The 18,425-nt window shown below is 45.8% G+C and overlaps 1 protein-coding gene across 5 annotated transcripts in view; it reads left to right on the top strand.

Annotated features, from left to right (window-relative positions):
* Positions 1-18,425, top strand: part of Ripor2 (RHO family interacting cell polarization regulator 2) — an 89,440-nt gene that overhangs the window by 33,493 nt on the left and 37,522 nt on the right. For 4 of the 5 annotated variants that reach the window (XM_032885312.1, XM_032885310.1, XM_032885313.1 and 1 more), the window contains exons 5-10: positions 635-658; positions 1,764-1,817; positions 4,038-4,187; positions 7,122-7,185; positions 15,514-15,557; positions 18,270-18,395. In XM_032885312.1, the coding sequence (XP_032741203.1) occupies positions 635-658; positions 1,764-1,817; positions 4,038-4,187; positions 7,122-7,185; positions 15,514-15,557; positions 18,270-18,395 (462 nt within the window). Of the gene's footprint in view, positions 1-634; positions 659-688; positions 713-1,763; positions 1,818-4,037; positions 4,188-7,121; positions 7,186-15,513; positions 15,558-18,269; positions 18,396-18,425 lie in introns of all 5 variants that reach the window. The other variant, XM_032885309.1, reaches the window with a different exon arrangement.

Here is an 18,425-nt window from a genome sequence, read left to right on the forward strand (position 1 = left end):
TGCCTGCCAATCTGATGGTATTTTCTTAATTGAAGTTCCCTCTTTTCAGATGACCCTGACTTGTGTCAACCTGACTGAACATTGAACACCCAGTCAGTGACAGCAGGCAGGGAAGGAAGGGAAGAAGGTCACGAAGAGGCCAGTGTGAAAGCTCGGTTGAGCCCCATTAGAATCCATGCATATAACTAGTGTCCTCTCTTCTGATGAGCTTGTGAGGACTGATTTTATTCATTTCAAAGTGTTATTTATTACACCCTTCAAGACAACAGGAAACCCCAGGAGAGTCTGCAAATGTAGACCTGGCAGCTGTGTCTAACATGTTTGCCTTTCACTTCATTGGCATGTAGACTGAAATGCTTTTGGGGATTTGTTTATGAACCCTTCAAACTGCCAAGCAGCCACAAGAACAGAGTGCAACTGTAGAATCGCAGAGGTCCGTCAATGCCTGCTCTTGAGAGTGCTCCAAATAACCCGGAGTTTACTCATTAAAAGCAAATGCCAAGAATCCAATAGAATTTGGTGGGGCTGCTGATTCCTTCACAGGCAATGTATAGATGGGAGCTGAGCCTTTATTAAAGTGGGCAGGGTCTGTGAGGAGATGTGTCGTAACCAGGGTCTCTTCTTTTCATTCCAGGGTGTGCTGTATGACCTAGACAAGGTAGGCTAGCATCCTGTGTTTTCATTCCAGGGTGTGCTGTATGACCTAGACAAGGTAGGCTAGCATTCTGTGATGGGGTGCTGCTGAAAATGAAGCTCTGCACTTGGAGCAGATGCCAAAATATCAGTAGAGGCCCTTTAGGGGATGGTAAGATTCCAGATGGAGGATGAGTGGGGCTGGGGGTGGTCCATGAGCATCAAGGCCCACGGAATCAAAGATGAGGGGAAACAAGGCCTCCAGGATGTGGGTTTTCTCTGGAACTTGTATTTGGAGATCCTCACAGTGTAGCTGCCTGTTTCATCAAATCTGAGACATTTCTGATTAGAAAACATCACGATTGTTTATATACCATTAAAATGGTTCCATATATATAACATAATGTTTCAAAAATATAAAAGTAGAAAGAAATGATTCTAATTAAATCTAATTCTTCCTTTTCATGTAAAGTATATATTCTTGTTGACAAAATTCTTTTAGGCCTTTTAGAAGGGAGATTTTTGTCTCTTCCTTTTTAGTTGTATACAATATCACTCTCCATGACATTCTATATACATAGCTTTGTTTCGATGCCTAATCTAATTATGGCATTCCCCAGAAAGATATTTTAAAGGGCAATTAAATCAAATGTATGTTACAATATTTAAAACTCATAGGGATAACATGACTAGCTGTATCTGTGAGCCCAAATGGATGGCTATCACAATACACAAATAACAATTATAAAGTGTGTCCCAGTTCTAGATTCAATTGCACAATCCAATGTGCAGAAGTTCATTTTAGAACATGTAAAATATATTATGAAGAAATTTAGATGCAGTCCAAAGGATACTGCTCCACCAGAAATGAAATGGATTGGCCATGTTAGTGTCTAACATAGATGATCATAATTATTTTGAGCTCATCTCTCAGGCTAGTCAGTGTTTTGAAAAATATTTTACAAATCAACATTAGGACAACCGTAAAATAGTGGCCAGGGTAGAAAGGGGAAGCAGGAAGTACATGTGGGACTTGTGTGGAGGACAGGCTAGGGGAATTTCTCTCAGGAGCCTAATGAATTGCACTGTGAATGGCCGTTCTTCCTTCAAGCTTCTCCTTTTAATTCCAGCAAATTAAAACGATTGAGAGATACATGCGACGCCTGGAGTTTCACATTAGTAAGGTAACCAGCGCTGCTCTTGACTCTGCTTCTGTATTTCTGCTCTCAGTAACTGCCCAGCGCACACCCACCCTAAGTGTGACATGGGTTCCGGATGGATTTGACTAATAGATACCTCGGCTGACATAATGGATTTGACTAATAGATACCCGGCTGGAGAGACGGTGCTGTAGTCAAGAGCGTTGGCTGCTCATGCTGAGGACCCAGGCTCAGTTCCGAGCCCCAACAGGGTGGCTCACAAACAATTGTAACTCCAGTTCCAGGGGCTCTGACACCTTCTTCTGGCTTCCATAAATACCAGGCATGTATGTAGTACACAGGCATACATGCAAGCAAAACACCTATTCATGTAAAATAGATAAATAAAATCTAAAAGAGAGGCATTAAGTAAGAAAGAGGAGGGGGGAGAGAGATGGGAGAAATACTCACACACACACACTCACACACACTCTCACACACATATACTCACACACTCTCACACACATATACTCACACACACACATACACACATTCTCACACACATATACTCACACATATACTCACTCACACTCACATACATTCACACACACACTCTCACACACACTCTCACACACATATACTCACACATATACTCACACTCACATGCATTCACACACTCATACACACTCACACAGTCACACATATACTTACACACTCACACAATAAGAAGGGGAAGCCTGATTATCTGGCACCATTTGGACTTCACTCTCATAAACATGAACAACTTACCTGAATTTTCCCTACTATTGATCCGTGATTTCACAAAATTGTTTTCAGTAAATAACCTCATTTTTGTATTTTTTAAATGCTTAATCCTCGGGCTGGAGAGATGACTCAATGGTTAAGAGCACATACTGCTCTTGAATTCACATCCCTTGATTCACAACTGCCTATGACTCCAGCACCAGGGGATTTTGTGCCCTCTTCTGGCTTCCAAGGACACCTGCACTTAAGTACACACACTTGCACATAAGCAGACATACACAATAGACACATGATTAAAAATAAAATAATCTTTAAAAGAAGAAGAAAGGCTGAGTCTAGGCTTAGGAGGATGCTCCGTGGTCAAGAGTACTTGCTACACAATTACACAATCATGAGGACCAGAATCTGGATCCCCGTACCCATGCCACAAGCTGGGTATTCCGAAAATGCCTGTAACCCAGTTCCAATTGGGGCCAAGTCAAGAGGGTGGGTGGGGCTTGTTGGCCTTCCACTTAACTGAGAAAACCTGAGCTACAGGTTCAAGGAGTGACCCCTCCTGCTTCAAAGGAATAGTCTATTGAGACCTTCTGGCTCCTGCACATACACACACACATACACACACACACACACACACACACACACACACACACACACACACATATACTCACATACACATACACATGCACTCACACATTCACACTCACATACCACACACATACATACACACCTCACACACATACTCACACACACACACACACACTCACATTCACACACTCACACACAGAGTCACACACTCACACATATATACTCACACTCATACACATTCACACACACATACTCCCACACACTCACACACTCACATACACTCACACACACGTAGACACACCCACAGATGCATTGGTAAAATACTGACTCCAACATTGTGATAATAGCTTTGCATACAACACATTTTCTTTTTGACATAAAACAGGACCTTCCCAATGCTTCTTCCACATGTAGAAGGCCCCTGTCCTCATCGTCTAACCCCACAGCCCAGCACGGACCTACACATTTTCCAAAGTGTGCCCCTACTTCTCTGGGTCTCCCCAAAACCCCTCTCTACCCCTATCCCTCTCTCTGTCTGTCTATTTGAGGCAGGATCTCAATGGCCTGGAGTCCACACCCTCCTACCTCAGCCTCTCAAGTGCTAGGATTATAGGCATGTGCTAGGCCAGCTGCCTAAGCCAATTTAAACAATCCCAGGAGTTGCCTCAAAGACAGGAAAGGGCCTTTTCAACTTGTATAATTTCAAAACAGGATTCAAACAAAATCTTCTTTGAAACAAACAAATGGATAGCTGTGTTGGAAATGAATAAGTGACTGATCTAAGGAATCCCCCTTGACAATTCACTGCTTCTCCAGTACAGAAATACAGTGTACCTTTAAGGGCATGACAACAGCCTATGGGACTTCTCTCTATCATGACAGTTATTTATCTGTTTCCTGTTTGGGCTCTGGCAGGTAGATGAGCTCTATGAAGCTTATTGTATCCAATGGCGTCTCCAAGATGGTGCCAGCAAAATGAAGCAAGCCTTTGGGACATCCCCTGCCAGCAAGGCTGCCCGGGAGAGTCTGTCTGAGATCAACCGCAGCTACAAGGAGTACACAGAGGTAAAGCCTGCAGTCTTGTTCCATGGCCAGGTCAAAATAGTTAGTCATTGTGAGAAAGAGGGAAGCAGCAGCACACAAACCCATTCCATACTCTAGAACACACACGCATGCACATGTATGCATGTGCATGCACGCGCGCGCACACATACGCCTGTAATTCCAGCTACTCAGGAAGTTGAGGAAGAGGGATTGATTGCAATATCAAGTGAACTTGGGCTACTTGAGTGAGTTTAAAGCAAAGCTGGGCAGAGCATTATTTACCTGGCAGGCTGTGGCTCCTCTCCCATATATGAAAAAAAAAAAGCTGCAAGCAAGCAAGGTGGTGGCGAAATTGTCTAAACTAAGCCTTTATAGTTTAATATTCCACCATTTAAATTCACTTTTAAATTCTGTAGTGCACTAGCCCACACCCAGTTTTGATATTAGACTCCATTCTGCTACAGTTCTGTGTATGTGAGTGCGTGCGTGTGTGCATGCATGCTTGCATGTGTGTGTGTGTGTGTGTGTGTGTGTGTGTGTGTACGCACACGTGAATGAGAGAGAGAGGAGAGAGGAGAGAGAGAGAGAGAGACAGAGAGAGAGAGAGAGACAGAGAGAGAGAGACAGAGAGAGAAACAGAAATGTATCTTCCTGGTTTCTGAAAGTCTCTGGAGTCCCAGGGTCATCAGACAGGGAGGGTGTCACCCCCTAGGGGTCACCTCCCACTTCACACTTGCATGCATTTCATGAAGAGGCTGAATTATTAAAGCTGCACTCTCACTGTTCCTGGAGACTTTATTCAGAGATCAGATGTCATCAGTGAAGTCATGGCTTGAGCGGAGTCTAGTGGGCAATCGGCAGAGCCAAGCTTCTGCCTTAGGATCTCTTCATGCTCTCACCACAGGCTGCTTGAACCAAGTCTTTCTCTTCTCGTGATTTAACATTAGGCCCTTCTTTGCCTAAATTCAGAAGAATATTTTTTAAATTCATAGAATAAGCTGGGTTTAGTATAATTCCCAACACTTGTGAGTCTGAAGCAGGAGTATTACTGCAAGTTTGAGGTCATCCTGAGCTGAATAACAGTGACTACTAGGCCAGCTAGGACTAGCAAGAACATGTCTCGAAATAATTAAGAGCTGTGGCGATCACTCAGTCACTAAAGTGCTTGCTGGAAGAGGGTACCGGACCACCTGTAGCTATAGTTACACGTCACAGCGTAGGTGCTGGGGACTGTAGGTACCGGGGACTGACCTCAGGTCCTTGGGAAGAACAGCCTGTGTTCTTAACCACTGAGTCATCTCTCCAGCCCTGTCGCCTGCTTTTTGAGCATGCCCAAACGACAAGAACCAGCAAAGGCCCTGATGAGCATTACGGTTTCGAGCACTGAAAATCCTAAGTGATCCTGCAACCCCCAGAGCAGTTTTCCAAGCATTTTTTCATTTGGAACAGTGTTCATCCCTGGCTGTATGCAGGGTGACTTCAGCTGTTAACCTAGTAGCCCATGAGTTCTTAAGACAGTAGTAGCATTCCCAACATTAAAGTGTCTGATGACACACCTGGTATGTCTCGGAACCAGTCCCCAGCAGAGAGGCCCCAGGCTCTGAGGAAACAAACGTTTGCATTGCTGAGGTTTTCTTTTCAAAGCTTTCAAGCTATTCAGAGCTCAGACCTGAGGAAATGCTCCTGGGCTTTGCCAAGCTTTCTGAAGTACTGAGGACTTCCTATGAGAAGGATAACGCCATTCTCCCCGAGTCCCATGAGAGCAGCAGCTGAGCAGAACAAAGAATCAAATAAGAAAGGAGCCTGAGGACTCCCTAGAGCTCCCTGAAGCCCTGCTTGAGCCTGTTGGCATTTCCTAAGTGGCCTCAGTTTTGTCGGAATGGCCACTTGTACAGGCCTGAGCCTCAGTGAAGCTGGCCATGAGGAAGAGGTGTGCAAAAGCAGAGATGGCCAGTGCTGCTTACTGTAGCAGAGGGGCTTGCAAGGCTTGCCCCAGCAGAGCTGCAGGAAGCTCTCACTGGAGAGCTATCCTGACTGGGACACTTGAAGTCCACCTCTGTCTCATCAGGTCATCTGATACTGGGACAGGAGAATGGGTGTGATCAGGGATTGTAACCCTCAGTGTCTCATTCCTTTAACACCCCAGTGAGGAGGGGACCCCTACTACGCAGGGATCATTCTGGGGCTTCATAACATCCCATTGAAAGTCTGCCTCACTTGAGTAGAATCAAATTCCTATGTTCTTCATCCCCCTGCCCAAAGTTTTGTCTGTGTGTGTACCCATGTCTGTGTGTGACGTAGAGAGGTGGGTATAGAAACCTGAGGAAGACCTCAGTTCTCATCCTCCGGGGTGCTACCATCCATTTCATTGGGGTTTGTTTGTTTCGAGACAGGGTCTCTCACTGGTCTGGAACCCTCTAAGTAAGCTAGACTTGCAGGCACAAGCCCCAGAGGGTAACCTCTCGGCCTTCCTTCTACTGAGATTACAAGCACATACCACCACGCCTGGCTGCCTCTTTCTTAATTTTGTTAAATTTAGCAAGTAAAAGATAGGTATAAATGTATGGTATATATCATGATATTATGAAACAGGCACACCCTAGAGACTAGCTGACCTAGCTTGTTTAAACCTGGAGCATGGATCTCTCTTCCTATGTGTGCCTGGGCTGATTCCCCATCACAATAGTACTGCCGTTTTGTACAGTCCCAAGTTTCCTCTTAGAACATCCACATTCTAGAGTTGTCTGACTTCTTTGAGATCATTTAACTTGTTCACCTAGGCCCAGCTATCCCATGCACTGGAAGCGTTACCTCGTTCTGCCTGTCTTGCCTCGGGTACTGTGTACTCACAGAAAACCAGAACATGCCTCTTGTTCAATGCTATCACTGTTGAAATGCCTTGTGCCACTGTGTAGAGGAAGGCGGATCTAACACCATTTCCTTTGCTCTTTGCAGAACATGTGCACCATTGAAGCAGAGTTGGAGAGTCTGCTGGGAGAATTCTCCATCAAGATGAAAGGTAACCTGTCCTTGTTCAGAGAGGGATGAAGGTGCTCTGTATACTGAGCTTCATGAGGAGGAGTGCTATGGCAAAGACATAGGGTCAACTGTGCTCAGGCCTTCCTTCCACTCACGCTAATTTCTTGATGAGTCTCTCCTTGAACCTTGCCTTTGCATTTGAAAATGTTGTTTATTGATTGAGTGAAGCAGCTAACCTCAGAATCCATCCCCACAACTCAGTAAGCACCAAGGCCTTGCCACGTTCTCTTTTCCCTTTGATGAACTAGAAAACTCCAGAGGAGGAAAAGCCAAGTATGTCAGGCAGTGCCTGTAAACTTCAGTACAGTTCTGAAAGAACAGGGCCATCTTATATAACCACAGTGCCAAGGCCCGTTGTCCCATTACCACATCTAACGAAATTAGCAAGCCCTTGTTATTAACCTAGTTCGTCTGCAGATATCCCCAGCTGTCTCACAAATGCTTCCTAGAGTTGCAGTGCTTCAGTTAAGGCCCACGCAAGGTCCATGTGTTATAATTGGCTCCCTTTAGTTATAGTTGGGCTCCCTTTAATCTAACACCAACCCCGTCTGACTTCTAGACTTGCCTGGCAGCCTCTTTATACTGTCATTTAGCCATCTGTTTGTTTATCTGCTTTGAATATTTTCTTTTTTAGGTCAAAGACCAAGTTTTTCTGTATAATTCAGGCTCGTCTCAAACTCAAAGCAATCAATCATCCTCCTGTACCAGGCCAAGCCGTCTCACCATCCCCATCTCACCATCCCCATCTCACCATCCCCATCTCACTATCCCCGTCTCACCATCCCCATCTCACCACACCTATCTCACCATACCCGCCTCACTATCCCCATCTCACCATACCCGTCTCACCATCCCCATCTCACCATACCCGTCTCACCATACCCGCCTCATCATACCTGCCTCATCATACCCATCTCACCATACCCATCTCACCATACCTGACTACCATACCCGTCTCATCATGGCTTGCTGTCACATCATTCATTTTATTTGTCCCCCTGCTCCCATGTTGTTGTGAATTAGTTCTAATGCATTGTTGTTTAGACCACAGCACCTGCAGCACAAAAGAAGAAAGGGGAACTTCACTTAGACGTGCCTTACGCTGAGTGTCCACAGTATCCATCAGGGCTGTGGGACAGTGCCATCATGGCCAGTCCTTTTCTCCCCTGTTTTGGCTCATTTGGCTGTAGCCGAGCATCTGGGGCCCTACAGTCCTTTCTCCGGGTTTGTTTGCTGGTTTAACAGTTTGAGCCTTAGGTTGCTAATGGGGATTATTACCTTCCCTACTTTCTGCAATAAGAAAAGTGAAAGGGGGAAACACCCTTTAAAGGTGGTTCTGGGTGGAGCTGGAGAGATGGCATAGTGGTTAAGAACACCAGTGGTTCTTGAGGAGGATGTGGGTTCAGTTTCCAGTGCCTACATGGCAGCTTACAACCATTGGTAACTCCAGTTCCCGGGGATCTGATAACCTCTTCTGGTCTCCTCAGGCAGCGGGCAATTCTGTGACGTACATACATAGCACCTTGCCTGTATTGGACATCTTTGTCTTTCCAACTCTCCAGGTCCATTTGTTTCCACTTAGGTCTCTACCTGAGTCAGTGGTTCAAACCCACTCTGGATCCATGCTCTCTCTCAGCATTTCAGAATCTATACAGCAGGATGGAGATTCCAGAGGTCTCTTTAAACTTTCAGGATGATTCTGTCAGCAGCCTGGTTCACTGCAGCCTAGCATACAAGTGAAGTTACTTTGCCAATGTTAACACAAGGATTGCCCATGTCCCACGGCATGTAGGCCAGCACACGGAGAGTGAGGTCACCACCTCTGTTAACATAGGACTGCTCACATCCTGTTTCTGATGATCACTGGTATCAGATGCTTCCATCTTTGATGAGAGGGATAATTTCTTCTATTTCATGTGTGGAAGCCAGTAGCCAAAAGACGTTAGATGCCTTCTCCGAGGCCGCACAGTAAGCTGATGTCAGACCTGAAGCTGAATCCTCGGGTCCTGGCTCCTACATTAGTTACTTTCCCATCTCTATGACAAATACCTGATTTAAAAAGGAACTTTGGGGAGAAAGGGTTTGCTGTGGTTTATGGCTTGAGTTGGGGACAGTTGGTGATGGCAGGGAGGGTATAAAAGAGCTCATGGCTGTGGAGGTCTGCAGCTAAGACTCCTCAAATTTTCCAGGACCAGGAGCAGAAAAAGGGCCCATGCTGGTGCTCAGCCACCTCATACACCCATTTGTTTGTGTATTTGTTTGTTTGTTTTATTCAGTTCAATACCCAAGCCTATAGGATATGGTCCCCCACATTCAGTGTGTGTCTTAACTTCTAAATTAATTGACCTTGGGAACACCCACATGGACACATCCAAAGGGATATGCCTCACTAATTCTCAGTGTGCCCCTTCCCTTCCTTTCCTTTCCTTTCCTCTCCTCCTCTCCTCTCTCTCCCTCCTCCTCTCCTCTCCTCTCCTCCTCCCTCCCTCCTCCCCTCCCTCCCTCCCTCCCTCCCCTCCCTCCCTCCTCCCCTCCCCTCCCCTCCTCTCCTCTCCTCTCCTCTCCTTTCTCCTTTCCTTCTTGTTGGACAGTGATCTCATGTAGTATTTGCTACATAGCTGAAGCCGGCCTTGAACTCTTGATATTCTTACCACTCACTACCCACTGAGTGTTAGGGTTGTAGTTACTGTCTCCAGCAGTAAGGTAGACATACATAGTTTGTATAGCTAAAGTTATATTTTATTATGTTGAGGGTCATCATACAAGGTTCACACTCTAAATTCTTAACTATGGTCCTTAGCCTATCTCCCCAAATCTGCTCACCTGTGACCTATTTTCGCTAAAGGTCTGGTTTTGTTCTCTAACAGTAGTCCTGGCTCAGGAGACTCTCAGGCCTCATGGGTCCCTAGCTAAGCTATTTTTACATTTTTACATGTCTAAAAGGCTTTTCTTATTACAGTCAGCCAACACCAGACCCAGCCTTCTAGGCATTTTTTATTCAAGCAATTTAACCATGGGAATCAACCATCATAGCTGTCAGTACATGACCACCTCAATGCCACATTATGAAAGAAGTTCTAAGAATTGAGCAGACACTATCAACCATTGCTCAAATGCCAGTTTTTCCTAGAGAAGGAATTCCCTTCAACCTAAAACATAGGCCTGAAAGGTATGGCATGGGGAAGGGACTACCCACCCACCCACGAGATCCAAACCTCAGACCTGGAGGTAGTAAGCTTCTGTCACGGGTGGAGGTGCCCTGGTCACCAACTGCGAACTGAGTGACTTGGGCTGAGGCAGTGAATGCTTGCTGGAGCCATCTGCTCTGCTGTCCCTCTGCCCACTTTTCTCATCTGCTTCCTTGGTTGCCCTAAACTCAACTTCTATCACCTCTGTCCTATGAAGTAAAAAGCCCAGGAACTGCAGCTATGATCACACACACACACACACACACACACACACACACACACACACACACACACACACACACGGCTGCGCACATGCCCTATCCTTTTCTTCCTCTACAAAAGGAGTGAGAAGACCTCCCAGATTCCATGACATCCCGGATTCTCAGGAGCCACCCTGCCTGTCTATTATGTTTGATTAGTGTGAACTACCCCCACCCCTGTATCCAAAAACAACCACTTGCATCACATTGTCAGAGCTGACAAGCCCTAAGTTCCTCCCACCACACCCTCCCACACGTCCCTTTTGCTCAACCCCACAACTAACTACAATATGAAAGGCAGTTGTCCTGGCGCTGGTGATGACAAAAACTTGGGACACGAGCTGCTGAGCTATGCCCACCAGCCTTTGCCACCTCATGACCCCTGGACACCACAGTTGTCTGGAGATGCAGGGTGGATCTGAGGAGCACATCCTCACTCAGTGGGCATATATGAGCATCTGGACCAATCACATGACCAGACTGCTGAGCCCAGGATGGATGGAGGGTAATGGAGGGCAGAGGTCAGAGGATCCGAGTGTAAAGCTAGCTTGGGCTACACAGTAAAAGGTCTCAAAAGAAAAAAGAAAATTAAGTCAGGTTTGGTAGTCCACCCTAATCTTAGCACTCTTGAGGCTGAGGCAGGAGGATTGTGAGGTTGTGGCCAGCCTGGTCTTTAGAGTGAGACAATGTCAGAAAGAAAAGAAAAGAAAGAAGAAAGAAGAAGAGAGGGAGGGAGGGAGGGAGGGAGGGAGGGAGGGAGGGAGGGGGAAGGGGGAAGGGAAGGGAAAGGAAAGGGAAGGGAAGGGAAGGAAGAAAAGAGAGAAATCAAAAAAGAAAAATTAAAAATTTTAAGAGCAGATTCACTGAGGAGAGGGTTGGAGAGTGGAGAGAGCTTCCTAAAATAACCTTTGGTTAGAACAACTAAACTGAAAGTCTCTCCTGCAAGTGGGAACAAAGCTGTCAAGGACAGTGTTGTGACCCCTGCATTCTGTAGATGTGCATTGGGGAGCTGTTTAGACCAGATTCTGAAAACCCATAGTGCCCAGCTAAGGAGAACTGGATTCAGGACCCCAAACCAGGAAAGAAGCTAAGAATTATAATCTCTTACAGAAAACTGCTTTTCTTCCCAACAATCACCTCATTTCAAATGCCAGGAGCACACATGTCCGGAGGTCAGTGCTAGCTAGGCACCATGACCTTTAGGGCAAGGCCAGCCACTGGTGAACTAGGAAGCCTGCCCATAAAGCAGAAAGGCCAGTATTAAGACTTCCAGCTATCTGGTACTTGGCAACTTGCCTTATACTCTGAGGCGCACTCTTAGGAAGGTCATGGCATAACTGGGAAACAATGGAGTACTTCTCTGACAAGAATCGTTTCTGAGCCAAGGGAGCCAGTGACACAGGGAGCCAGGTGAGCTGCAGTATGGCTGTATGTAGCTGTGAGGCTCTCAGAAACTTTCCTGCACTGGGATAAATTCTCTGAAAGAGGCAACTAAAGAAGAAAAGGATCCGTTGTGGCTTAGGGTTTGGAGGAATCTAGTCCACTGTGGGAAGGGGAGCTGTGGTAGTTGGAGGGGCTTGCAGCTGAGGCAGGGGTTAGGACAGATTAGGAAGCCAAACAGAGGCTGGAAGCAGAGCCAGGCTATAAACCTCAACAACCACTCTCCAGTATCTGATTCCCTCCAGCTAGGCCCTAACTCCTGAAGACTCCATAGCCTCCCAAAACAGAGCTATCCAGCTGGTGACCAAACGATCACACATGAGCCTGGGGACATCATTTATTCACACAGTCACACCAGGGGCAGCACCCTGTCCTCCATTCAGGCTGTGGAAGAGCTTTTACATCAGTAATGCTGGAGCAAGGAAAAAGATCAAAACGGTGGAAGGCCCATGTGAGGGAACCCAGGGATGGTTTCTGAGTGGCCACAATGACAATTTAGCTGATACAACAATTACCACCAAGCAGCTGAGAAAACACTGAGCTTTCTGCAGCTGTAGAAATGCCAGCAGGGCCTCTGGCCAGAATTGGAAGAACCCAGCCGGGCCCCAGAGTCTGGCTATCACTGCCCATGCTTCTGCATAGGTGCTCCCACTGCAGCCTGGACCATGAACACTATGGCCTGGGAGCTTTGAAATGTATTGCCTGGAACTGGTTCCTCCTGCCTGCTGCCCTTCTGCTGTTATCATTGTCACCAGAGGCTGGGAGATGCCTTATAAGGAATGCCAATAAAGTGCTTCATTCCATGGGCAACAAGACCCAAAATTCATCACAACTACAGCCCACCCTCTCCAGTGAAGGTCTTCACATATGAAATTTCTGGTGATTTTGAGAAGGGAGATCATCAAAGAATTTGCCCCCACCCCCCTTCTCAACTTATCCATCATGGTGCATGCTCAGCTTCCCTAAAACAGGGTCCCTATTGTCACCTCATATGTAAACGGGCAGCGGATTAACCGGGAGCTGATAGTTTGTAGGTTTTCAAAGGGTAAATCGGGTTTTGTTAGAATTAGCACATCAGGCTGGATTCATAAAAGCCAGCCAGTGATGCTTTCTTTCAGATGTATTTTTGTGGGGGTGGAAAAAAAAAAAAAAGCCTAAGTACTCCAGAACTATTCATGAAAATAGCTTCCTCCAATCCTGCTTTTATTGCAGTGGGAGCTCCTAAGTGGCCCATTAGCTTCTAATTGTTAGTGAGACTTGGTCCTAGATAGCCGGGCTTGCCAACTCAGAGGCATGCCAAGTTTGATGACTGCTGCCATCTATTGGCAAAGGATGGTAAAAGGCGAGTCATTTTGAAGCTTCCCTGGATTCATCTTTATTCATAACCATGCCTGTGGGCCAATGGGAAACAGATTTGTCCATTCGAGATCCTCACCATCTATTAGTTGAACCATTCATTGAAGGTAAAACATACAGTGTGACATCATCCTTGTAATGTCTACATGGGTAAAACCTTGTTGGCTAGAAACACAACCGAGGGCAGGGAAGACAGCATAAAGCTAGCAAAAGGATGTGAGTTTGCATCTGCAGAACCTACATGAGAAGCTGGGCATAGTGTCATGTGATTATAATCCCAACTTGGCCCCGGAGGCAGGGGAGCCGAGTCCCTGTGCTTTCTGGCCAGCCAATCTAACCAAACAACTACCTCTGGGTTCAGTAAGAGATCCTATTTATAAATAAATAAATAAATAAATAAATAAATAAATAAATAAATAAAATTAAGCTGTATGAAGCAATTGAGGAGGACAATATCAGCATCAGTATCGAACTCTGGCCTCCACAAGCACGGGCACACAGGTGCACATGCATACATGCACAAGCATGTACAAACACACGAGAAACACCCTCCCCCAGGACTCAAAGGCTGGAAATGAAAAACATCTGTGCTAAATTTTTTCCCTGCTATTTTGTCAGAAATTTTTTTCATGAGAAAATTAAAAATGTAAATTAGTATTTTCACCCTCACACAGTGAGCTTTTGGTAAATATCTATAGGAAGGGGGAAAGGGTGGCAAGAGCTGGGACTCCCAAGCTGTCCCAGGTGGCGGCCATGTATTCTGACTAGGTGTTGCTGCTGAAGCAGTAGACCTCAAGTGGAGCTGTCTACTCCAAAGTGACTGGCAGATGGCACAGGGGAAGGGAAGCCACCTTATGCTAACTTGTTCTGTCAATCAACGCAGACTACAGTCATCTCAGAGGAAGGAACCTTATTTGAGAAAATCCCCCGCTAAGATCCAGCCATAGAATATTTTCTTAATTTGTGATTGGTGGGGAGGGGTCCAGCCCATCATGAGTGGGGCCATCCATGCACTGGGAATCCTGTTGTATAAGGAAGCAGGCTGAGAAAGCCAATAAGCAGCAACCCCCCATAGCCTCTGTATCCCATGACCTCTGTATCAGCTCCTGACTCTAGGTTCCTGCCCTGTTGGAGTTCCCGTCCTGACTTCCATTCAGACAATGAAACTTCAGCTAACTTGTTCCCCAAGTTGCTTTGGTCGTGTTGTTTCGCCCCAGCACTGATAACTGAGGGCACACCTCTTCTTTTGAAGAAACAGACTATTGGCAGTTGATTGGATTTGGTTTGTTTTCTTTTCTTTATTCATATTTATTTTTATGTGAATTTGAGTTCTGCCCTCATGGGTAGACACGAGGCATGAGGGTGTCAGATCCTGGAGTTGCAGACAGTTATGAGCTGCCACATGGGTGCTGGGAATTGAACCCATGTACTCTGGAAGAGCAGTCAATGCTCACAACTGCTAAGCCATCTCTCCAGCTCCTTGGTTTGTTTCCTTAATCACCAGTTTGGGGTACATAACAGTCTATTTCTAGCAAGGTCACAACCATCAATAGTGGCATCACTGTGCCGTATTTTTAAAAAAAATGAGAAAAACAGGAGAAAAAATGAGAAAAACAGGAGAAAAAATGAGAAAAACTGTTTTTCTGCTGCAGACAATCAATAGGCATGGGGACAAGAGCTCATAAGGGAGGTATTTAGGGCAACAAATCTTGGGACAAAAGGACAAACAAGAGGCCAGTTTATTTTCATGGGAATATTTTGGTCAGGGAAAGAATATGTCTTTCTGGTCCTGCTGCCCTGATCCTGAGATCGGCCAAAGGCACACAGAGTTCTAACCACCCAACAGCCTGGTCCTGGAAGCCTCCTCCCATCATCCTATCGGGATGTGTCCTGCTAGCTGTAATGGATAGAATCCCTGCAAGGGCTATTCTCTGAAGATGCTTCTAAACCTGTTACCTGAGTCTTCTCCACTCTCCCATGTTACTTGGGTTTTTATCCATGATAAATTGGGTCACCAAAGAAAGGAACTGTGTTCTGCAACTCAGCCCAATCTCTTCTTTACAGGTCTGGCTGGCTTTGCCCGCCTCTGTCCTGGAGATCAGTATGAAGTAAGTAACATGTTGGTCTGCATGTTGGCATCGAAGGCTTGAAGGGCAGGAGCTGGCTGTAGTTTTGTTGTTGTTGCTGCTGGTGGTGGTATTTTAGTACTATTAGCCAAGGAACTTGTACGTGCTGAACAAGTTCTCTACCATTGAGCTATGTCTTCAGTCAATGTTTTAATTTTTAAAAAACTGTGTGTGTGTGTGTGTGTGTGTGTGTGTGTGTGTGTGTGTGTGTGTAGGGGGTGTCTTGCAGGTATGTGCACAGGAGCATAGGTATCTACAGAGACCAAAGCTTGAGCTTCGTGTAGATGTTGGGAACTGAACTCAAGTCCTCTGCAAGAATAGTATATGTTCTTAATGGCTGAGCCATTTCTCTGCCTCTGCTTTTTTTTTTTTTTTTTTTTTTTTTTGGAGCTGGGGACCGAACCCAGGGCCTTGCACTTGCTAGGCAAGTGCTCTACCACTGAGCTAAATCCCCAACCCCTGCTTTTTATTTTTTAAAACAGCAGTTTGTAAAGTTGCTCAGGCTAACCTTGAACTTGTGATCCTCCTGCCTCAGTTCGGATGTTAGGCATGTACCACCAAGCCTCAGTCCAGTTGTTAACTATTTTTGCTTCATTTGTCTTTTAACATTTTGAGCCAGTGAGAAAGTTTGGAGGGTAATCTGAGAACTGATGTGTGGAACATGGCGGTTCCATATACCCCATCGCTACCTTCCTCGTGCTACATTGCTCACTACCAATCGTGACCCTCCATCCCTAAGTTCCTCTCCCAACACTGAAAGGACAGTCTTTCACATGAGCCCCAGACTGCCTCTTTATTGGGTATTTTCTCTCTCTCTCTCTCTCTCTCTCTCTCTCTCTCTCTCTCTCTCTCTCTCTCAACACAAATATAGGTGCTGCTCCTTGGTAGGTTTATTGGTTCCAAAGAATAGGGCTGAGGAAGTCGCAACTGGGCTAAGGCAAAGGGGTCCATGCATCTTAGGCAAGGAGTGATGACATGTCGGCTAGGAGGAGGGATGGTGCCCAAGTATCAGCAAACTCTAAGCCCCCGGACCAGCACTTGAATGGGCTGGCCATGTCAGAAAGGTGGGTTGCATCGACTGCTAAAAATACAGAAGTAGGCTTTTGGCGGCATTCCTTTGTTCAGAGTTTTCTCAGTGTAGACTGGGTTGGGAGAAGAAGGGTAGACAATGGGGTTTCCCAGCTAGTGCAAGAGCAAGCAATGGGCTCCAACCAAACACTCTTCAACAAATGCTATGTGATAGAATAGTTTGTGATCTCGCAATGTCCCCAACTGTACATTGTAGCAGCTTTTCTTTCTGATATAAGATCTAATCTAGTGTTGTGACTGAATCAAAGTCTTATGACTGAAAATAGATAAAACCTACCATGTGTGTCCAATTCATGACCTGGCGACTGCATGCCGCCAAGAATATAAATGTGACCTGACACAAAATCATACACACACATTAGGAGATATTTTTGTGTATGTGAAAATCTTGGGTCACTCAATTGCACAGTACTTGAATGTGAATTTCTGTATGACAATGTCATCTGCTCAACCCAAAGGTTGAACATGACCAACACCTGATTATAAAGTTTTCTTTACAAAAAAAATGTACTTATAAACCAAATGGTTGCTCATACCTGAAGGGATTGTTATTTGAGCCAGCCTGAGCCACACAGTAAGACCCTGTCTCAGACACAAAACAACCAAAACTTTCTTAAAATCGAAAGGCCATGTGTCTCAGCCTTCTTCAAAAGAGCATGCATGTAATAATTTCATCTCCTTGCAAAGGCTCTGAGGCCGCTCGCACCAACTGCCCTCCTCTGTCCAGAGTATGGACGGTCCCAACCCTTACCAGCGTCAGCAGGGGGAGGTCTATTTCTCTCTGCTGGCTACACGTAGAATTGGAGATGGTTCTTGTCTCTCTAAAGGAGCTGGGGTCAGCAGAGCTCCAGTTCTGATGGCTGATAGATTGATGTAGGGTTAAAAAAAAAAAAGACAAGTTTTATGAGTGGATAGACTGACACAGAGCTATGACCTCTTTTTAAAATACCTATGTAGATTTGTTTTTTATTTTATATGTGAGTGCTTTCCTCCATGTATGTCTGTACACTCTGTGTGTGTGTGTGTGTGTGTGTGTGTGTGTGTGTGTGTGTGTGTGTGTGTGTGTGTGTGCGTGATGCCTGAAGAGGACAGAAGAGGGTAGAAGAGGGTGTTGGATCTCTGGAACTGGAATTAAAGTGTCTATAAGCCATGGTGTGGGTTCTGGGAACCACACCTCAGTCCTCTACAAGAGCAGCAAGTACTCTTAGCCAGTGAGCCAACTCTCCTTCCCATTACTAAAGAAATGCCCACACCCTCAGCTAGAGAACCAGAATGCACCCCTTAACTAGTCCAGATGTGCTACAATGTAGCTTTGGTATTAGCACTCAGGAGGCAGAGGCAGGTGGACGACTTTGAGTTGGAGGCCAGTCAGATCTACTTTGTGAGTTCCAGGGTAACCAGGGATACATAGTGAGACTCTGTTTCAAGTACATAAATTTAAGTTGAATCTCCTCTACACTCCTCCTGGACTCCTCTGAGAATGCAGACTGGGGATGGGAAGGGGAATGAAGGGTGTGGGCCCATTTCCTGGCCCTTGGATCTGGGCAATTGGGAGGGAAGGTAGAGTCTGGGAAAACAGGAGGCTCCCTAATGTCTTCTCCCCAGATTTTCATGAAATATGGCCGGCAGAGGTGGAAACTCAAGGGCAAAATAGAAGTGAATGGCAAACAGAGCTGGGATGGAGAAGAAACCGTCTTCCTGCCCCTCATAGTTGGGTTCATTTCAATCAAGGTACAGTGTGTCCGTGCCTTTTGTTGTCTT

Source organism: Rattus rattus, chromosome 14 (assembly GCF_011064425.1).
Source record: "Rattus rattus isolate New Zealand chromosome 14, Rrattus_CSIRO_v1, whole genome shotgun sequence".
NCBI lineage: Eukaryota > Metazoa > Chordata > Mammalia > Rodentia > Muridae > Rattus > Rattus rattus.